This window comes from Capricornis sumatraensis, chromosome X (genome assembly GCF_032405125.1).
Source record: "Capricornis sumatraensis isolate serow.1 chromosome X, serow.2, whole genome shotgun sequence".
Taxonomy (NCBI): Eukaryota; Metazoa; Chordata; class Mammalia; order Artiodactyla; family Bovidae; genus Capricornis; species Capricornis sumatraensis.
Genome location: NC_091092.1, coordinates 118,713,876 through 118,737,025, shown reverse-complemented (window position 1 = coordinate 118,737,025; position 23,150 = coordinate 118,713,876). Strand labels below are relative to the sequence as shown.

The 23,150-nt window shown below is 42.0% G+C and overlaps 1 protein-coding gene across 1 annotated transcript; it reads left to right on the top strand.

The window, feature by feature from the left end:
* The first annotated feature begins 865 nt into the window (after positions 1-865).
* LOC138071894 (melanoma-associated antigen B5-like) lies at positions 866-22,202 on the top strand. The gene is made up of 2 exons (XM_068963272.1): positions 866-1,856; positions 21,994-22,202. The coding sequence occupies exons 1-2, from the start codon at positions 866-868 to the stop codon at positions 22,200-22,202; spliced, it is 1,200 nt and encodes a 399-aa protein (XP_068819373.1).
* Positions 22,203-23,150: the final 948 nt, after the last annotated feature.

Below are 23,150 nucleotides of genomic sequence, written 5' to 3'. Positions count from 1 at the left end.
TGCTTTCTGCCATAAGGGTGGTGTCATCTGCATATCTGAGGTTATTGATGTTTCTCCCAGCTATCTTGATTCCAGCTTGTATTTCATCCCCCGTGGGATTTCATATAAGTTAAATAAGCAGAGTCACAATAGATCACAAAAAATCTAGGCCCCACGTTTTTCATTCAGAACTTGCAGGCTCAGGGCAGTACTGTCAGGCTGAGGCTGACAATCCACATCAAATCTGAGAGAGAAGAGTATGAGGTTAGTATGACGTTGCAGCCACCATTCAGCAGAGGGGAAGCATACCAGGTACCTCCTGGCGACCAGGTGAGCATCCTTAATGAGAATTGAGGACCCAAGCAGCCCCTGAAGGAGTGGGTTCCACGTAGCTCTCAGTTGGGTATCCTCCCACAGAGAGAAGGGCTAAGGAACACCTTCACTTCCTCCCCTGGGGTCTCAGGGAAGTGCTGACTTTGGTTTTAGGTGTCATCTTCAAAGCATCAGAAAAGAGGAGGCTCTAGACCTGCCAACAATTGACTATATGACTATGATGACCCAGACTATAAACTGAGAATACCCTCAAACCCAGATCAGAGGCTCCCTACTGGCAGCCCCTGCTGTCACCCTTGAATACCCCTAGCAGGGTTGGCAGGCTGCTTTCTAAGGCTCTAATATCCTCCACAGTTTTCTCAGGGGACAGGCTGATCGAAACAGAAGCCTTGAGAGGTCCTCGACCAGTGCCCCAGGGACCCTGCAATGGTGGCCTTGGTTAAAGCCAAGGTGGCATCTCCCTGCTCAGGTGCTTACAGCATCTTATTCTCCTTCCTCCAGGTGTCCGTGACTTCTGAGCTCCTGTCTATACTCCTTCCTGCTGTCCCTGACCATGCCTCGAAGTAAGAAGAGTAAGGCCCGTGGTGGTGATAAATGCCCCCAAGCCCAAGGCAAGACCCAGAGTTGTGGGGGTGCTCAGGCCATAGCAGCAGCAGAAGAGGAGTCCACTACCTCCTCTCTTCAGTGTGAAGATACTACCCAGAGTCTGCCTGGTGCTGAGTCATGTAGCACTTTGCAGGAGCCTCAAAGAATACCAACCATCACCGGTGCTGCAGTCTTTTCTTACACTAGATCTAGTGAAGCATTCGATGGCCAATATAAGTATAGGGCACTTGCCTATGAGGCTCCACCCTTCACTGAGACCCCAGGAACTGACTATTTAACCAGGAAAGCTAGGTTGTTGGAGCAGTTCCTTCTGTACAAGTATAAAATGAAGCAGCTCATGATGAAGGAAGACATGCTGAAGATTATCCACCAAAGCCACCATGACCGATTTGCCGAGATTCTCAAGAAAGCCTCTGAGCGCATTGAGCTAGTCTTTGCGGTAGAGCTGAAGGAAGTCGACTCAGTTGTTCCCTGCTATAATCTGGTCAGCAAATTGAAACTCCCCAACAATGGGAGGGTGCGTGGCGGAAGGGGTTTACCCAAGACTGGTCTCCTGATGAAACTCCTGGGTATGATCTTCCTGAAGGGCAACTGTGCCGCTGAGGAAGACATCTGGAAATACCTGGGTACGATGCGAGTGTATCCTGGAAGAAAGCACCTTATCTATGGAGAGCCCAGAAAGCTCATCACCAAAGATTTAGTGAGGCTGAAGTATCTGGAGTACCGCCAGGTTGCCAACAGTGATCCTCCACGTTATGAGTTTCTCTGGGGCCCAAAAGCACATCTTGAAACCAGCAAGATGAAAGTCCTGGAATTTTTTGCAAAGGTCAATGATGCTGTTCCCAGTGACTTCCCCACTTATTATGAAGAAGCTTTGCGAGATGAAGAAGAGAAAGCCCAAGGCATGCATGCTGCCAGGCCTGACACTAACTGTCAAAGTCAGTACACCTCCCAGGGACACGCTCAATATTATCATCCCACCCGTAAGGGAGTATGTGAAGTTTTTACCCCCAGACAGGAAAATATAACATCACAATAGGGATTATATTCTTGGAAATGTGAAAGAATCCCATAGTAAAATATTTAGGATAATGGAATAGAAAACAAGTAAAACATGGTCAATGTTAGTTTTTCTTGTTCCTCTTAGTCTTTGGCTTTGTTAAAGTAATTGATCTGTAGTCTGAGTTCCTTAGCGTCTTCAAGAAAGTAAGAGAAATAAAGTGTTATTAGAGTAGACCTTGTGTTTATTGGCTCTTTTATTCATCAAACGTTGAGAATCTGCTCTTGGGAAGGCTCAACGCTAGTACTGGGGATGCTAATGTAAAGAAAACCCAGCCTCTACTCACAGAATTTTAGAGCTTATGAGTTACACTCATATGAGTAAGATACTGAAATATTCTCTATGACTTATACGTAAAGTAAAAAGAATGGTTGAAGTGGAGGGTATTCCTTATGATGGCCCTGCCTGCCTGGCTGCTCAATCACTTAAGTCATGTACGACCCCATGGATGATAGCCCACCATGGCCCTCTGGTACATGGAATTTTCCCAGAAAGAATACCAGAGTGGGTTGCAATGCCCTCCTCCTGGCGATCTTCCCGACCCAGGGATTGAACCCACGTCTCCTGTGCCTCCTGCATTGCAGGAGGATTCTTTGCCACTGGGTGATGGCAGTTAAGTGTAAATTTCCTGTGTAAGGCAGTTTGGGACTTTAGGAAACTATGAGTCCTCAGTGGAATGTAATTGTCATTTCTGTTGTGTGGTGGGCTAGCTGAGGTCCTGAAGTGGTGAGTAGAGGCCAAACCTTCCAACAGTTGATAGAAAAAGCCCTATATTAGTCTGCTCAAGCTGCTGTAACAATACCATAGATAGGGTGGCTTAAACAACAGACATTTATTTTTCACAGTTACAGAAGTTGGGAAGTCCACAATCAATGTGCCAGTGGATTCTGTTCCTGGTGAGAGCTCTCTTTCTGGCTACCTTCTCTCTGTCCTCATATGATGGAGAGAGAGAATTCTGGTCTCTCTTGCTCTTCTTCTAAGATGCCTAGTTGCATCATAGGTGCCCCATCCTCATGACCTCATCTAAACCTAATTATCTTCCTAAACTTCCACCTTCACATACAATTACATGGACACGGTGGGAAAGGAGGAAGGGGTTAGGGCTTCAACACATGTATTTTGCCAGGGACACAAACATCTAGTCTATAATGGAAAACTGCTGCCACAAATTATTTTGGGATTGTGGATAAACTATAGAAAAATCTCCACCAGGGGCAGGAGAGGAAGGTGTCCTTTGCTCTCGTTCTAGTGCAGATGAACACAGTGTGCAGACTAGGTGTTCCACGCACATAATTTCCAGGGAGTTTCTGAAAAATAATGGAGATGTTCCCCTTAGGTGAGATGCCAAGAAACCACTGTGCTGGTACTGTTTGCCCCAAACTGGGACAGCCAGGGTCTGATCCATTATAAAGGCATTTTAACTAGGTTATCTTAAGTAGAGTTTGGCAAACTCATGAGGGATAGCTTTTTTACAAGAGTGTAATAAATGTAAACAGAGCTGGTTTGGATGCAAGGACACCTGGAAGGAATGGTACGGTAATCTCCTAGATAGATGACATCTAGGAGCTTTAGCTGTACCCAGCTAGGCACAACAACTCCATACCAAAATTAAGTGATAGATGCTCAAATGGGTAAAGTTAGTTTTGCCAGCTAGAGAGACTTTTTGGTTGATTCAGTATTCTTTCTCTAAGAATATTACATATTTGAAATTTCCTGAATTAAACATTCCAAGGGAGGTAAATGCTATCATCTGAGATGAAAATAATATAAATTACTGCTATTCTTTAAATATTGGGTGATATTTGCTGGTCCTCTTGCCATGTGATTTATATATGGTACATACATTTCAACCATCTTACAAGATAGGGCTTAGCAAACTCAGCAGATGAAGAACTCACAGTTTTCTCAAGTTCACAAGACTGGTTATAAGCAGAGTTGGGAACAGACTCCTGGTCTCAATTTGTCTACAGGCCATACTGTTTCATTCCTCCCAGCCTGGGGCAGACCTGTCTCTTAATTCACTTTTCTTTGCACTGTGTATCTCAATAAAAAGGCCCTTGAAGTTAAAGTGCTAAAAGCAAGTCTACTGAAGGGGAGAGTGAATATGAGAATAGATCAGTATGTGGGAACTGTCCCTGGGTTTCATTTGCCTAGGATCCTACCGAGAGCTAGCTCTGTCCAGAAACGTATTTTGTTCAGCTCCAGTTCTTTCCACCATTACAGCATCCTCTCCTCTCCTGACCCCAGACTTCCCCAGTGTGTCCTCCTTCCAGCTCTGGAACCTGACCTCCTGCTGACCAGTTCTCTGCAGCCTCTTGTGAGGGCTACACTCTGCTCTCAGTGGAGTTGACAGTCCATATCTTCTGCTGTCCCCCCCTGCCTTAGAGCATCTCAACTCCCTGGATATCACTTCCTTTACCATGGATGTGTACCATCTTTATTTTCCTATTTATGTGGTAATTTGGAGATCTTTTTTTCTCTAAATGTTTCTCTGTATCACTGTCTCTCTTTGTCTCTTTTCATTATTTTTCAAAAATTGTCTCTTTTAGTAGATGGTTTAAATAGCTTCTGAGTACATGTATGAATCACTTGTTTATATATTTATTGCTGTGTATCAAGTTTGCAAGTAGGAAATTTACATTTTGTGAATCAAAGTGGGACATTTTCATTCTTTTTTATTTTTTTACTTTACAATACTGTATTGGTTTTGCCATACATTGACATGAATCCACCACAGGTGTACATGAGTTCCCAATCCTGAAACCCCCTCCCACCACCCTCCCCATATCATCTCTCTGGGTCATCCCAGTGCACCAGCCCCAAGCATCCTGTATCCTGTATCGAACCTAGACTAGTGATTCGTTTCTTACATAGTATACATGTTTCAATGCCATTCTCCCAAATCATCCCACCCTCTCCCTTTCCCACAGAGTCCAAAAGTCTGTTCTTTACATCTGTGTCTCTTTTGCTGTCTCACATACAGGCTTATCATTACCATCTTTCTAAATTCCATATATATGTGTTAGTATACTGTATTGCTGTTTTTCTTTCTGGCTTACTTCACTCTGTATAATTGGCTCCAGTTTCATCCACCTCATTAGAACTGATTCAAATGTATTATTTTTAATGGCTGAGTAATACTCCATTGTGCATATGTACCACAGCTTTCTTATCCATTCATCTGCTGATGGGCATCTAGGTTGCTTCCATGTCCTGGCTATTATAAACAGTGCTGCGATGAACATTGGGGTACACGTGTCTCTTTCAATTCTGGTTTCTTCGGTGTGTATGCCCAGCAGTGGGATTGCTGGGTCAAAAGGCAATTCTATTTGTAGTTTTTTAAGGAATCTCCACACTGTTCTCCATAGTGGCTGTACTAGTTTGCATTCCCACCAACAGTCTAAGAGGGTTCCCTTTTCTCCACACCCTCTCCAGCATTTATTGCTTATAGACTTTTGGACTGCAGCCATTCTGACTGGTCTGAAATGGTACCTCATTGTGGTCTTGATTTGCATTTCTCTGATAATGAGTGATGTTGACCATCTTTTCATGTGTTTGTTAGCCATCCGTATGTCTTTGGAGAAATGTCTATTTAGTTCTTTGGCCCATTTTTTGATTGGGTCATTTATTTTTCTGGAATTGAGCTGCATAAGTTGCTTGTATATTTTTGAGATTAGTTGTTTGTCAGTTGCTTCATTTGCTATTATTTTCTCCCATTCTGAAGGCTGTCTTTTCATCATTCTTAGTTTTTGATTCAGAATGGGTAACATGACATTGGAGTAGGTGTTACTTTAGAAAAGTAAAGTATGTCACCAGAAAAATTGTCGGGATCGAGAAATAGAGCAAAAGAAAGTAAAAGATTGTCACTTCCTGTCTTCCTTATCTTTAGTCTGTTGTACAGTAAAAATTAAATGACACATACCTGCATTTGTTTAGCTTAGCTAAGAATTTAGGAGAAATTAAATCTTAATAAATTAGATAATATGCTCCCAGGCTCATTTATTCCCTTAACACCAATTGGGCATCTGCTGTTTGGAATACACTGTGTTATTTCTGGGTGCTAGGATCTGTGTGTCTCACAGCGGTAATCTTATAATGAAGATGGTAAGATATTATGGTAAGCCAGAGGGCAGTTAAAACGAGAGTGAGGGAGTAGAGGTCTAGATAAATGCAATGAAGTGGAAGTTAAGTTTAAATGCTCCAAGCTACATTCACTTGGGAAATTGCAAGCTCTTCAGACTAAAGTTTGTTTAGTTATGTCCTGGGGAGTTTAGTGGGAGTGAGGAACAAAGGTCAGCTCTTTGCAAGATGTATCTCAGAATGGAGAGACTTAAGCTTGGAGCACAATGACACCTTTATCACCAGATATAATGACACCTTTATCATTATGTAATTCCCTTCTTTAATCCCTGATACCTTTCTGTGCTCTGAACTCTGCTCTGTCCGTAATTAGTACAGCCACTCCCACTTTATTTTGATTAATGTTACCAAGGTATATCCTTCTCTGTTCCTTTAATCTGTGTGTCTTTGTATTTAAAGTGGGTTTCTTTCTTTAAACAACATACTGTTGGGGTTTGGTTTTTGGTCCACACTGATAATCTCTGCCTTTTAATCGGTGATTTTAGACTGTTGATATGCAAAGTAATTACTGATGTGATTGGGTTAATATCTACCATATTTGTTACTGTTTTGTATTTGTGGCCTTTTTTTCCCCTATTTTTTTTTTTGTTTGTTATATACTCTTTTTGCTCTGTTTTGGTTTTTAGGCTAATTAGCATGATTGGGGGAATCATTTCACAATGTACATATATATCAATATCACATTTCACACCTTAAATATATGTAATGCTTTTTGGTCATTCATATTAATACCTCACTAAAACTGGAAAAAATTAGTTGAGCATTTATGTGATTCCAATTTCTATACTTTAGCATATCAATTATTTTTAAAGATTTATTTTCAGTGGTGGCCCTAATGTTTGTAATACACATTTACACCTAATTCAAGTTCACTTTGCAATAACCCTCTATTATTTTACGTATAGTGCAAGTAGCTCATAATCACAGAGTAGTCCTAATTATTCCCTCCTGTCCCTTGATTTTTTCTCTTATTCATTTTGCTTATACATAGGCCATAATTGGACTTCCCCGGTAGCACTAAGTGGTAAAGAACCCACCTGTCAATGCAGGTTAGATGTAAGAGATGCAGGTTTGATCCCTGGGTCGGGAAGATCCCCTGGAGAAGGGCACAGCAATCCACTCCAGTATTCTTGATTGGAGAATCCCATGGACAGAGGAGCCTGGCAGGCTACAGTCTATAGGGTCCAACATGTTGGACATGAGTGAAGCAACTTAGCACACATGCAGGCCATAATCATCTAAAATATTGTCGCAATTATTGTTTTGAACAAACTGATACCTGTTAGATCAATTATGAATGAGAAAAATGTTTTCTTTCACTCCCATTTATTCTACCTCTAGTTCTCTTCTCTTTAGGAGGATTCAATATCATTTTCCTTCTTTTTGAAGAATTTCCTTTATTTCTTACAAGGTTGAGCTACTAGTAACAAGTCTCTTCAATTTTTGTTTGTCTGGGAAAGTCTTAATTTCTTCTTCCCTTTTGAGGGATAATTTTTCAAGATAGAGAATTCCTATATTTTTTTCCTCTCAACACTTAAATGTTGAGAGGAAAAAGTACTCCCCTTTTTCCTGGTCTGTATGGTTTCTGAGGAATAGTCAAATATAACTCTTATCCTTGCTCTTCTGCAGATAGGCTGTTTTAAAATTTATCTTTATCTTTTTTTTTTTCAGAAGTAATATTTATTTTTATTTTTATTTATTTTTTTTTAGTTTTTTTTTTAAATTTTAAAATCTTTAATTCTTACATGTGTTCCCAAACATGAACCCCCCTCCCACCTCCCTCCCCATAACATCTCAGTGGGTCATCCCCATGCACCAACCCCAAGCATGCTGTATCCTGCGTCAGACATAGACTGGCGATTCAATTCTTACATGATAGTATACATGATAGAATACCATTCTCCAAAATCATCCCACCCTCTCCCTCTGAGTCCAAAAGTCCGTTATACACAGCTGTGTCTTTTTTCCTGTCTTGCATACAGGGTCGTCATTGCCATCTTTCTAAATTCCATATATATGTGTTAGTGTACTGTATTGGTGTTTTCTTTCTGGCTTACTTCACTCTGTATAATCGGCTCCAGTTTCATCCATCTCATCAGAACTGATTCAAATGAATTCTTTTTAACGGCTGAGTAATACTCCGTTGTGTATATGTACCACAGCTTTCTTATCCATTCATCTGCTGATGGACATCTATCTTAATCTTTGATTTTCTGCAGTTTGATGTGTGTGTTTTTTTGTTTGTTTTTGGGTTGACACCATCAAGTGGTTCTCTAATTCTCAGCAGACAGTGACTGTTCAGTTCAGTTCAGTTCAGTTCAGTTCAGTCTCTCAGTCGTGTCCGAATCTTTGCGACCCCATGAACTGCAGCACGCCAGGCTTCCCTGTCCATCACCAACTCCCAGAGTTCACTCAGACTCGCGTCCATCGAGTCAGTGATGCCATCCAACCATCTCATCCTCTGTCGTCCCCTTCTCCTCCTGCCCCAATCCCTCCCAGGATCAGAGTCTTTTCCAATGAGTCAACTCTTCGCATGAGGTGGCCAAAGTACTGGAGCTTCAGCTTTAGCATCATTCCTTCCAAAGAAATCCCAGGGTTGATCTTCAGAATGGACTGGTTGGATCTCCTTGCATTCCAAGGGACTCTCAAGAGTCTTCTCCAGCACCACAGTTCAAAAGCATCAATTCTTCGGCGCTCAGCCTTCTTCACAGTCCAACTCTCACATCCATACATGACTACTGGAAAAACCATAGCCTTGATTGGACGGACCTTAGTCGGCAAAGTAATGTCTCTGCTTTTGAATATGCTATCTAGGTTGGTCATAACTTTTCTTCCAAGGAGTAAGCGTGTTTTAATTTCATGGCTGCAATCACCATCTGCAGTGATTTCGGAGCCCAAAACAATAAAGCCTGACACTGTTTCCACTGTTTCCCCCATCTACTTCCCATGGAGTGATGGGACTGGATGCCATGATCTTCGTTTTCTGAATGTTGAGTTTTAAGCCAACTTTTTCACTCTCCACTTTCACTTTCATCAACAGGCTTTTTAGCTCCTCTTCACTTTCTGCCATATGGGTGTTGTCATCTGCACACCTGAGGTTATTGATATTCCTCCCGGTAATCTTGATTCCAGCTTGTGTTTCTTCCAGTCCAGCGTTTCTCATGATGTACTCTGCATATAAGTTAAGTAAGCAGCGTGACAATATACAGCCTTGGCGTACTCTTTTTCCTATTTGGAACCAGTCTGTTGTTCCATGTCCAGTTCTGTTGCTTCCTGACCTGCACACAGATTTCTCAAGAGGCAGCTTAGGTGGTCTGGTATTCCTGCAAATATAACTCAATTCTGACACTGTCTACCTGGAGACTGCATCACAGCCCCCAGGTTAAAGGTTCAGTCCTACAAGACTGAATCTACTTCAAATGGCAGTCACAGGTCCCAAGTGGCTACTTGTCCTTCTGACCTACTGGCTACAAAGTTCACAAGCGATTCGCAGTCCTACACCTCTCTTAAACTGGACCGGATGGCTATGTGGAATTGGAATTATTTCCCTTGTCCTGTATAAAAGGATAGAGAAGGCTAGAGTGGGGTATTTTATTTCTCCCAAGCTAATTTGGCTCTGATAAAACTTCAATAGATTAGGCTCGATAATATAATTTCTCCTGAGGGCAGGTTTTGTTAAGGACAGAATGTTCTGGCATATGTAAACTGATTACTTTTTCCTCTCCCTGCAGGAAGCCCCAAAAGATTTTTTTTTAGTCTTAACCGTGAGAATCTGGTAACACTCCTGGATGTAAAATTCACAAAATGTACAGAATTTTTAATGCTCAGACTTTTCCACAATGAGCTGCCTAGAAATTTCTCAATTATAGTTTAGATTTTCCTACCCTGGCACTGGTTCCCACTGAGGTTTCTGTTTGTTAAGTTCTGATTCTCTGTATTGACCTAACAGCCCTTCCAATTAGAGGGGCAGCAGTTTTCTCTGTGGTCTCACCTCTCTGGCTGATGTAACAAGACTTATTGATTTTTTTTCAGCTTTTTATTTGTTGTCAGGATGGAATGACAACTTCTAAGTTCCTCACATGCCAGAGAGGAAACTGTAACTTTATTATTTCAATTATTCTTTCTGCCCCTTTCTCTACTCTGAGACTCTTATTATACGTATGATTTCATAACTGGTGATGTTCCAAAAGTCTCGTAGGCATTGCTCATTTTCCTTATTATTTTACTTTCTGTTCCTCAGATTATATAATCTCAATTGACCTGTCTTCTGGTGAGTCTTTCTTTGGCCTGCCCAAATCCCCTACTGAATCCTGCTAATGTATTTTTATTTCTCTTACTGTACTTTAAAACTCCAGAATTTCTATTTTGTTCATTTTAATATTTTTAAATCTTGGTTGATAGTCTTTATTAGGGAAACGCAATTCTTAGTTTCCTTTAGTTCTTTGTACATGGTTTCCCTTACCTCTTTGGTAATATTAAATGGCTGATTTAAGGTCTTTGTTTAGTAAGTCCAATATCTGGGCTTCCTCCTGTACAGTTTCTATTAATCTCTTTTTTCTCTACTTTTTTTCATTGCATACCTCATGAGTTTTTCTTGAAAACTGTACATTTTGAATATTATAATGTGTTAACCTTGAAATCAAACTCTTCCCCCATTCATGGCTCATTTTTGCTTCTTCTTGTGGGTTCTGTTTGTTTGCTTCATTAATTTCCTGAACTCACTTTTTAAGATTGCTTGTAATGAGTGGTCACTGACTCTGTTCAATTAGTTGATTGATCAGCTAGTGACTTTACAGAGATTTCTTAATGCCTGAAATAAAAAATATAAATCACCTCCATTCTTTGCAGATGGGCTTTATGTGTTTGTGTTGGAGCATGCCTTCTACAATCAGTTGGGCAGTTTGCAACTTTGCTTATACTTTTGCTTGCACAGAGTCTAACTGTGAGCCTTAGGTAAGAGACTAGGGCCTTTCAGGTATATATATTTTTAGCATTACCTAGTTCTGGGCATTCATATGATACTCCAGATTCTCAGAAATATATAATAGCTTTAGAAAGCTCCTTTCCCCCAAAGCGTCTCATTGTTTACCCTTCTTCCCATGCCTTTTGGTTTGTCTATGATTTGTTCCAACTGTTATCTTTCAGGCACCAGTGGCTTATACATTTAACTCTAAATATTTCTGATAAACATTTTGCAGTGAAATGCTTCTTCCCTGGGAGAGTTTAGAAAAATGAAGGAGTCCTTTGAACGCATCCTTCAGGGAGCCATTGGATAGGCCAAAACAACCACAATTCCCTCAGAACAGGCCACTTTTCCCTCTCTAAAATAAGGAACCCATATCTGGAAAATTGGCTCCCTTCCTTAAGGCCAGGACTCATTGGAGGAGCCAGGTAAGAGGTAGGTGAATATTCCATAAAGTTTGCTTATCAAGATTCAGGCTCCCCCTTTTTTTTCTAGTCAATGATTTTTTATCTTTTTTTTTTATAGTTGATTTACAATATTGCTCAATGTTGTGGTTTCTGCTGTACAGCAAAATGATGCAGTGATACATATATATACATATATATATATATATATATATATATACATACGCATATTCTTTTCCATTATGGTTTATTATAGGATATTGAATATAGTTCCCTGTGCTATAATGGTAGGACCTTGTTGTTTATCTATTTCATATATAGTAGTGTGTATCTGCTAACCCCCAAATCCTAATTTATCCCTCACCTACCCCTATCCCATTTGGTAACCATAAGTCTGTTTTCTGTGTCTGTGAGTTTGTTTCCATTTTGTAAATAACCTCATTTGTGTCATATTTTAGATTCCATATATTATATGGTAATTGTCTCTTTTTCTAACTTATTTCATTAAGCATGATAATCTCTAGGCCATCCATGTTGGTACAAATGGAATTATTCATTCTTTCTTTAATGATTATGTAATTCCCTTCTTAATATTATATATTGGATCCACAGTTGCATAGCCTAAAGTATGATGAAATCATTAATTTTCCTTGGAAGGCTTTAGATACACTGACAGTGTGATCACAGACAGGTTATGTAAATAAAGTAACATATCCACAATGTCACATGCATAATTATTAGAAAATAAATGTGTTAAAAGAATAATTTCAAAAAATGGAAATACATCAACTATTTTGGCATGCTGGGCTTATGCAGGCAGGTCAGATAATAAAATAGTAATACTCATTCTTACAAAGATGCATACAGTGAATACGGACAGGAGATCCCTGAGAATTGATATGTACAATTGTTTTCACTGCATGAAATGAAGTTTGTAAAAATTGAAATTTAACCCATGCTACTAAAATAGTGCCTGGGTCCAAGGCACCTGCTCTCCATGAATATTGATCTTAAAGCAATATTTGGAAATTTAGGAGTTTGGCATATAAGTATTATAGAGATAATGTACATTACAGCAACTTTTTAAACAAAAGAAAACCTTAATGTGACTATTTCATGATATGGTCCAATTGTGTATAAAATTTCTTCTAGAGAACCGAAGAATGTTTTCGGAACAATGTGTAAAACACAAGCTAAAATTTCCTCCTCTGCTTGCCAGTCACGTGACTATACTTATTAAATAGTCTTTCAAACTCTCCAAATACTTTAGTTTTTACAGATGGAGTTATTCATTTTACAAAGAAGTGATACTCGTTTCTTGATATTCTGTTTGTCTAGCATAAATTATATGTCGTGAGGGGAGGGGGATTCTTAAACTGCAGCAAACTAAGTAAATTTCTTAACAAAATCTTTAAAATAAAATGCCACACTATGCTTTGCAAGATAAAAGTACTATACTATATAACTTATTTTTGTCAAACCATACCAAACACAGAGCACACATTTATGTAGATTAAAATGATTATACTTACCTGTAACTGAGGGACAATTTTAATCCTAGTACTACCTCATACCAGTCAGAGTGGCCATCATTAAAATGACTACAAATAGCAAATGCCGGAAAGAGTGTGGAGAAAAGGGAACCCTCCTACACTGTTGGTAGGAATATAAGTTGGTACAGTCACTATGGAAAACAGTATGGGGTTTCCTCAGAAAACTAAAAATAGAATTACCAGATAATCCAGCAGTCTCACTCCTGGGAATATACCAGGACAAAACTATAATTCTAAGAGATATATACACCCCTGTGTTTGTAGCAGCACTATTCACAATAGGTAAAGCATGGAAACAACTTAAATGCCCATCAACAAGGGAATAAAGAAAATGTGGTACACATATACAATGGAATACTGCTCAGTCGTAAAAAATAAAAGTAAAAACATTAAAAATAAAGTGAAAAAAGCCAAAAAATAAAAGTAACTGGAAAACTCACAGTAAAGGGGTTGGGGAGGATCCAGAGGGGTTCCTGAATCTAATTAGGGGGATCTTTCAGATCCATGACCTCACCAGGCTAATATCCAGAGCCTCCTCAATGTACTCCTAACAGGGAAGAAAAAGCCATGGTCTTTTCAAAAACCTGAGATGAAGCAGAGAAAGAGAACAGAACAGAAACAATGCACATGGTGCTATTTTCAGACTAGGGGATCAAGGGCTCCCAGATAATGGACCCAATTGGGACCACCGAGACAAAGGAGAAGGGAGTGGAAGACAGAGGCTGACCCGTTATATAATTATGATCCTAAACAGAATCCAGGAAGCAGAAAAGAAACCCAGCAAGTGGAATAAGATAAAGGAAATTGATCAGAGCCAACTGAAAACCCTTTGGCATTCCTAGAGCCTCAGGGGATGCCTCTGAATCTATGCTATTGACGATTGAGTCCTTGGAAGGAAAGGCAATCCTGAGGTGCTACTTCTCATTTCCCAAAGTGCTTCAACATTAGGCATAAATTTCAGAAAGTGGAAATAGAACCAGATAGCCCCACTTTTCATCTGATCAAGGTTGCCTACCAGGTATTTAATAAACAAGATACAGAGGAGGCAATGGAGAAAGAAATGGCAACGCACTCCAGTGTTCTTGCCTGGAGAATCCCAGGGACAGAGGAGCCTGGTGGGCTGCCGTCTATGGGGTTGCACAGAGTCAGACACGACTGAAGCGACTTAGCAGCAGCAGCAGCAGAGGAGAAGAAGTCAGAGGATAAAAAGGCCCAGAGACCCAGCTACTGGCTATTGCTCTCCGATGTCAGTCAGCATGAGAATTTGGACTAACTGCCCATGGAGACTTCTCTGGTGAGTGACCCCGGGCCCCATGGAAAGATAGAAAGCCAAGGGAACTGGGACCCAATAAGTGCACCATAGTTAAACAGGAGGGACATTGGAAGAGAGACTGCCTGAAGGGGGATAGAAATCGCATATCCCAGTCACTACCCTGGAAGGCAGACTGTCCAAGTAGAAAAAGGATGACAGGGCCTAAGCTGGCACTCCAGCTGACCCTGAGGAGCCCTGACTGACTTCAGACAGAGTGGGGAAGGCTGTTGAATTCTTAGTCAACATCAGTGCCACTTACTCGGTTCTGAACACCAGATCATGCAAACTCAATTCACATGAGTTGTAAAATTAGAGTATCAGGGAAGGCCCAAGAATGGATATTCACAGAATCATTTGAATATAAATTGGGTGAACACACACTTATCCATTCCTTTCTGTGTGTCCCTGAATGCTCTATACCCTACTAGGAAGAGAGATCTTATATAGATTGGGGGCTACTATCCACCTAAAGGGAGGACAAATTGGAGTCTGGGGTACCCTTAGAAAAAGGGTGTATGATCACAGTGTTAATGGCTGAGAATATACCTCCCCGGACAGAGCAAGTTGATCTTTCCAGAGTTATCCTGAGGCATGGGCCCAGGGATGGGTGGAACAAACTGTAGGAGCCAGTGCTATGATAGTCCGTCTAAAACCTGGACATACATGTCCCAGTAGAAAACAGTATCCTTTTCTACAGGAGGCCCTGTTGGGCATAGCCCCTGTTATACAGGGCCTAAGTGACCAGGGCCATATTAGGCCATGACAATCAGCCTGTAATACCTCCATTCTTCCTATATCTACAAGTGACAAGTGTTAGTTGCTCAGTTGTGTCTGACTCTTTGTCGCCCCATGGACTACAGCCCATCAAGCTCCTCTGTCCATGGGATTCTCCTGGCAAGAATACTGGAGTGGTTTGCCATTTCCTTTTCCAGGGGATCTTCCTGGCCCAGGGAACAAACCCAGGTCTTTTCCATCACAGGCAGATTCTTTACCATCTGAGCCAATAGGGAAGCCTCCATTCTCCCTATAAAGAAATCCAATAAGGAATACTGGATGGACAAAGAATTAAAGATTTTAAAATTAAAAAAAATAAAAAATTAAAAAAAAAAAAAAGGAATACTGGATGGTACAGGGCCTCAGGGCAGTCAGTGAAACCACTGAGGATATACATCCAGTAGTCCCTAATACCTGTACCTTGGCGGCTACTCTGTTGTCCACCAGGACTTGGTATTCTGACTGGATTTAAAAGATGACTTCTTTTGTATTCCACTAGCTCTAGAGTCACAAGAAATTTCTTCTCTTGAGTGGCAGGATCCAAAAGCACAACAGAAACATACTAGAGACTGAGAATGGATCAAGTTGGCAGAGTAGAATATGGAACTCACCTCCCCCCACAAACACATCAAAAATACATCTACATGTGGAACAATTCTCACATAAAACTAACCAGAAACTGGCAGAAGAACTTCTATACAACCAAAGATTATAGGCAAGAAATATTTCCACGTAACCAGGTAGGACAGAAAAAAAGTACAGGGGCAGGCCTTCCCTCCCTGGAAGGATCTGAAAGGAAAAGAAGAGGACCCTCACCATGGGAGGCAAGTGTGTCAAGCCACAGACTGGACATCCTATGCAGAGGAGGCAAGCCCCTCTGATGGCTGGGAAATTTATTGGGGTAGGCAGAAAGTCTGGAGAAGCCTAGATTCTTCTCACAAGGAGTGCACACATGCTAGCTTGTTAACAATCGTCAGAGAGCAAATAGGACCTAATTAAACTTCAAAGGTTTGCACAGCAGAGGAAACCATCACCAAAATGTAAAGACGGCAAACGGAATGGGAGAAACATAGTGGGTTGGCCAAAAAGTTCATTCAGGGTTTCTTTCCCATCTTATGAAAAATCCAAACGAACTTCTTGGTCAACTCAATATTTGCAAATGAAGCAACTGACAAAGGCTTAATTTTCAAAATATACAAAGAGCTCGTACAAATCAACATCAATAAAACAACCCAATCAAAAAATGGGAGAAGACCTAAATAGACATTTCTCCAAAGAAGACATACAGATGGCCAACAGGCACAGGAAAAGATGTTCAACGTTGTTAATTATTAGAGAAATGCAGATAAAAAAATGAGATTTCACCTTGTACCTTTCAGAATGGCTATAATAAAAAAAATCTACAAATAATAAAAGCTGGAGATGGTGTGGGGAAAAGGGAACCTTGCTACACTGTTGGTGAGAATATAAATTGGTGCAGCCACTATAGAAAACAGCATGCAGATTCCTTTAAAACCTGAAAATAAAGCTACCATACAATCCAGCAATTCTATTCCCAGGTATATATCTGGAAAAACAAACGTTTTAATTTGAAAAGATTAATGCACCCCAATGTTCATATCAGTTCAGTTCAGTTCAGTCGCTCAGTCGTGTCTGACCATTTGCAACCCCATGAATCGCAGCACGCCAGGCCTCCCTGTCCGTCACCAACTCCCAGACTTCACCCAAACTCATGTCCATCAAGGTAGCGATGCCATCCAGCCATCTCATCCTCTGTTGTCCCCTTCTCCTCCTGCCCCCAATCCCTCCCAGCATCAAGGTACTTTCCAATGAGTCAACTCTTCACATGAGGTGGCCAAAGTATTGGAGTTTCAGCTTTAGCATCAGTCCTTCCAATGAACACCCAGGACTGATCTCGTTTAGGATGGACTGGTTGGACCTCCTTGCACTCCAAGGGACTCTCAGGAGTCTTCTCCCACACCACAGTTTAAAAGCATCAATTCTTCGGCACTCAGCTTTCTTCACAGTCCAACTCTCACATCCATACCTGACCACTGGAAAAACCATACGCTTGAATACACAGACCTTTGTTGGCAAAGTAACGTCTCTGCTTTTGAATATGCTGTCTAGGTGGGTCATAACTTTCCTTCCAGGGAGTAAGCGTCTTTTAATTTCATGGCTGCAGTCACCATCTGCAGTGATTTTGGACCACAAAGAAATAAAGTCTGACACTGTTTCCACTGTTTCCCCATCCATTTCCCATGAAGAGATGGGACCAGGTGCCATGATCTTCGTTTTCTGAATGTTGAGCTTTAAGCCAACTTTTTCACTCTCCACTTTCACTTTCATCAACAGGCTTTTTAGTTCCTCTTCACTTTCTGCCATAAGGGTGGTGTCATCTGCATATCTGAGGTTATTGATATTTCTCCTGGCAATCTTGATTCCAGCTTGTGCTTCAGCACTATTTCAATAGCCAAGATATGAAAACAATCCAAGTGTCCCTCAACAGATGATTGAGTTAAGAAGATACATACACACACACACACATGCACACACACACACACACACACACACACAATGGAATATAACTCAGCTATAAAAAATAAAATACTGTTAGTTGCATCAAAATAAGTGGATCTAGAGAATATCTTGCTCAAGGCAACAAGTCAGAGAAAAACAAATAGTATATGATATCACTTATATGTGGACTCTAAAAAAATAATATAAATGAATGTATGTACAAAATAGCAGTTGACTTATAGAAAACAAACTTAAGGTTACCAAAGGGGTCAGGGGAGGAACAAATGAGGAATATGGGATCAATAGATACAAATTACTAGACATAAAACAGATGAACAATAAGGAGTTTATATACATTAATAACACAAGGAATATTACCTAATATTTTATAATCCTCTATAATGGAACATAATCTGCAAAGAAAGCCCTGAGTCACTTTGCTGTACAACTGAAACCAACACATTATTGTAAATCAACTCTATTTCAATTAACAACAACAACAAACAATCCCCAAAAAGGGAATTCTCTGGTGATCCAGTGGTTAGGACTCCATGCTGTCACAGCCGAGGGCCTGGGTTCAATCCTTCATTGGGGAACTAAGATCGCATAAGGCATATGGCAAGGCCAAAATGAACAGACAAACAAAAAACAGTACTGCTGGATGGTTCTGCTCCCAATCTCCAAAGGGGAAGGAAAAAAACTGCCCCACCATTTTTGGGGAAACTTTAGCTGAAGACCTTAAGGAAACCTCCCCTGGTATGTAGAGGATATTCTAACCATGAGCCCTAAGATGGGCATCCGGTCCCATCACTTCATATAAATTGATGGGAAAACAGTGGCTGACTTTATTTTTCTGGGCTCCAAAATCACTGCAGATGGTGATTGCAGCCATGAAATTAAAAGATGCTTACTCCTTGGAAGGAAAGCTATGACCAACCTAGACAGCATATTAAACAGCAGAGACATTACTTTGTCAACAAAGGTCCATCTTGTGAAGGCTATGGTTTTTCCAGTGGTCAGGTATGGATGTGAGAGATGGACTATAAAGAAATCTGAGTGCCGAAGAATTGATGCTTTTGAACTGTGGTGTGGGAGAAGACTCTTGAGGGTCCCTTGGAGTGCAAGGAGATCCAACCAGTCTATCCTAAAGGAGATCAGTCCTGGGTGTTCATTGAAAGGACTGATGTTGAAGCTGAAACTCCAATCCTTTGGCCACCTGATGCGAAGAGCTGACTCATTGGAAAAAGACCCAACTCATTGGAAGAAGACCCTGATGCTGGGAAAGATTGAGGGGAGAAGGGGGACGGTAGAGGATAAGATGGTTGGATGGCATCACCGACTCAATGGACATGGGTTTGGGTGGACTCCGGGAGTTAGTGATGGACAGGGAGGCCTGGCGTGCTGTGGTTCATGGGGTCGCAGAGAGTCAGACATGACTGAGCGACTGAACTGAACTGAGCCCTACAAAGGAGGCTTCTGACAAAAAAACACTGTGGCCACCCTAAACCACCTAGCTGATAAAGGATATAGCTGTCCAAGAAAATAATCAGATATCACAAAGTAGGATGAACTACCTAGGCTTCATCCTCACAGGTCAGAGAAGCCCACCCCAGGAAAGGAAAGAAGCCATCTGCAGCCTCACTCCTCCTAAAGCTAGAAAACAGCTAAGGGGTCTCCCGAGGATGGCCACGTTTTCCCACAACTGGGTTCCTATCTATGGTCTAACAGCTAGTCCTCAATATGAAGAATTGAAAGGAAAGGATGATGATCCTTTTGAACGTGATTCAGAATGCAATTCAAAATGTGAAGGGGCCTTTTAAGAAGTGAAAAAGCAATTACTTTAGGCCACTTCCCTGGCTCTCCCAGATTTAGCTAAACCCTTCACCTTTACGTTTATAAGAGAAGGGGAATTACCATTGAGGTATTTTAGCTTATAAACTGGGACACCTTACTAAGGTGGTTGCTTATTTCTCTAAACAATTAGATCAAACCATTAAGGGATGGCCTCCTAGAATGCTAGCAAGTACTACAACCCTGGTAAAGGAAGTGAAAAGGTAAAGTTTAGTCAGCCAACCTCTATACGGACTCCATACAGGCTTTCGTTAATTTCTAAGGAAATAGAACGGCTATGTCACGGAATGTCTATTCAAGCTCAGGCTCTGCTTTTAGACAACCCAGTGGCTACCATAAAAACCTGTCACATACTACATTCTGCCACCCTGCTACCCACAGAAATGGGATCCCTGGAGCATGACTATACAGAAATCATAGACATGATCTATTCCAGTCACCCAAACCTAGGAAGTGAGCCTCTCCCAAATGCCAAAGAGGAATGGTTCACAGACAGGAGGAATTTTAGGAGAGAGAGTAAAAAAGCTGGTGAGATATGCAGTCACCTCCCAGACCCAAGTCACAGAGGCACAAAACCTACTGCTACAGACTTCTGCCCCCCAAATGGAGCTGATAGAGAGCCTTAGAGCTTGGAACAGGGAAGATCTTAAATGTTTACACAGATTCCCAGTATTTGCATGCTATCCTTCACACACACAGGGCCATTTGGAAGGAAAGAGATATGTTTACTGCAGAGAACAGACTGATGAAACACGGCTTAAGCATACTGAAGCTCTTAGAAGCAGTACAGTTTCCCCAAGATGTGGCAGTGATTCACTGTAGGGGTCACCAAAAGGGGGTGCAGAGTTAATAAAGGGAAACAACAAGGCCAAGGCTGATGCAGCTGCAAGAAGTACACGGTTGGGCTAGTAACTTGGCAATTACCTTCTTATGTAAGAGGCCAGGTCCATTCAGTTACTACCCAGTCTATACAAAGGAAGAATTAGACAAAGCCCCCAAATGGAACTTCATTATAGGTCTAGGAACCCATGGGTGGCTAGTTAATAAACATGGGATAGTCCTTTTTCCAAACTGCATGTGTCATGCCATCAGGGAGGCTCATCAGGGAATTCACTATGGGAAGGAAGCCTTATACAACAGATCAGTTGAAGTCTTGGTATCTCCTGGCATGAAAAGTATTAACATACTCAGTTGGAGAGCTCATCTGCACAATGAACAACTCCAACACCAGTCTCCCCAGAAGCTCCCAGATAAGGTCCATGGGAACCAGGGGGGCATATCCTGGAGAACACTGGAAGTTTGATTTCACTGGCATGCCGAGAGTCCCGAGCAATTTCAGGTATCTCCTGGTGCTAGTAGACACATTTTCTGGGTAGATAGAAGCATTCCCTGGTAGAACTGAAATGGCAGCTGAAGTACCTAATGCATTACTGCAAGAAATAATCCTTAGATTTTTGCTCCCAGGATCCCTACAAAGTGATAATGGTTCAGAATTTGTGTCTCAAATGACAAAGGGCCTTGATCATAAAATGTACCTTGCACTCAGCCTCGAGACCCCAATCACTGGGAAAAGCAGAGAGGTCCAATCAGACCTTGAAATAGGCTGTAGCCAAGTTATGTCAGGGAACTCAAGAAAACTGGATTAAGTTGCTTCCAATGACCCTCCTCCCAGTGCCATTATTAGTTCAAGGGATAAGCTATAGTGAAGTGTACTTGAACTGATGTATAAGGGGCTTCCCCTGTGGCTTAGCTGGTAAAGAACTTGCCTGCCACGTGGGAGACCTGGGTTCGATCCCTGGGTTGGGAAGATCCCCTGGAGAAGGGAAAGGCTACTCACTCCAGTATTCTGGCCTGGAGAATTCCATAGATTGTATAGTCCCTGGGGTTGTAAAGAGTCGCACACAACTGAGCGGCTTTCACTCACTCATAGTAGAGCCATTCCCCAAGCCCAAGGGAAGGAATGGACTTGAAATGGAACAACCCAAGGGTGCCCTCCAGGGGGAAGAAACCATGAAAGCTCTCATGGAATATAGTAACTATATGCTGACCGCATCCACCAACCCGGGCCTCCACCCTGTCCAGCCAGGAGACTGGGTGAACCTAAACACTGGGAAAACCTGCAGCTGCAAACCAACTCACTCTTAAGAAGAACAGACACTACTCGGTGATCCTAACCACCCATTACACCCTGAAGTTGCAGGGCTCACTCTGTGGGAACTTTGCATTTGAGTGAAGAGGCCCCCCCAGCCCCAACCTGGGGCAACGACACCCCCAGACAACTCATGTGGCCCTCTCTCTGACCTGAAGCTTCTCTGCAGAAAACCCACAAAAGCATGAACAGGGAGATTCAGGCCACAGTGGTGAGCCTCGACACCAAGGCACAGTTCTGCCTTTGGGCAAAAGAACTGGAGACCTTCATTTTTAGGAAAACTTGGCCATGTGCCCATTGTTCTCTTGCTGAAATTTGGGCCATGCATCTTAAATTGGGCATCGCTCAGAGCTACGAACAATTGGGGCCGAGCTGACAGAACTGAAGCGGCGGGAGAAGTTCTGTTCCTCCACCCGCAGTCAGGACGATGGCCACACGCAGCAGGGAACAGTGACACGAGACAGACTTGACTGGTGCCCCTCAGCGCCCTTCAACCACCACGAGCAGGATGAAAGGCAGTTTCACCTGCACAGCCCATTAACAAAGCACAGCAAATAAGAATAAATTCTGAGCAACAAAGTCTAACCTTTTCCTTTGCTTTTGTGCTTAGTCTAGTTCCGCTTGCTCATAGGGGGCCATGTGCAGAGCCCTTCCACCTGGCTCCTCAGACCTGGGTGGCCAGGGAGAAAGGGCTGCTCCGACATGTCAGCTCTGCAGGCCTCACGCAGGACCGACACTGTCACTGAAGATGGCCACGGCTGTTGTGCAGAGACGATGCATCCAGCACTGAGATCTGAAGTGCACCTGTGGCCGTTCCCGTCCTCTCTCACCCCACTCAACCGAGGCGATCCCTATGAAGCAGCCATCTCAGGTGGCCTCACCCTGTAGTGGCTTGAAGCTGGGCATCAGTTCCAGATCAGAAATTGAGGCAGAATCTAGGCGGTGAGGGCACCGAATCTAGCCGCTAGACCAGCGGTCAGGGACAAGGCTTTGGCCTTTTACCTTTGCGGAAAAGAATTCCCACATAAGATGGGAAGTGTAGGGTAAGGGAGTTAGTTAGAGAAGGCGAGGTTTGGAAAAAGAACGAGACCACACTTTACAGGAACAGATCACCTTTAAAGAGGTGAGAAGGGGCATCAGTCAGATTAGTAAGCTGCTGCACTAACCCAAGAAAAGAGTAAGTATATATAGGCATATATATGTGGAAATCTACTGTCTTAAGGGGGCCTGTTCTTCCCCAAGGTTGTTTGGAGTAGTTATCTCTTAAAGGCTGGGGCAAGGAATTCTGGAGGTCAGCCAGAGGCTGTGACCAGCTGGGAGCTGGGTGTTAACCACCTTAATGTCCATTTTTTCCTTCGGATGAGAGAGTTCTTTGTTTTGCATAGAATGGTGGGGAGGACCTGGAGGGGAGTTTTAACTCTAGGCTATTTTGAGCCATGTAACTTTCCTTCAGGAAATATTGAGACATGTGTTTATTAGGAAAAAAAGAGTGCAGTACAGTGTGGA

Bases quoted from the DNA above. Each gene is read 5' to 3' on its own strand.
- LOC138071894 (XM_068963272.1), top strand. From the start codon at position 866: ATGCCTCGAAGTAAGAAGAGTAAGGCCCGTGGTGGTGATAAATGCCCC. The intron at 1,857-21,993 runs GTCAGTACACCT...GGCATCGCTCAG, and splicing joins GCCTGACACTAACTGTCAAA to AGCTACGAACAATTGGGGCC.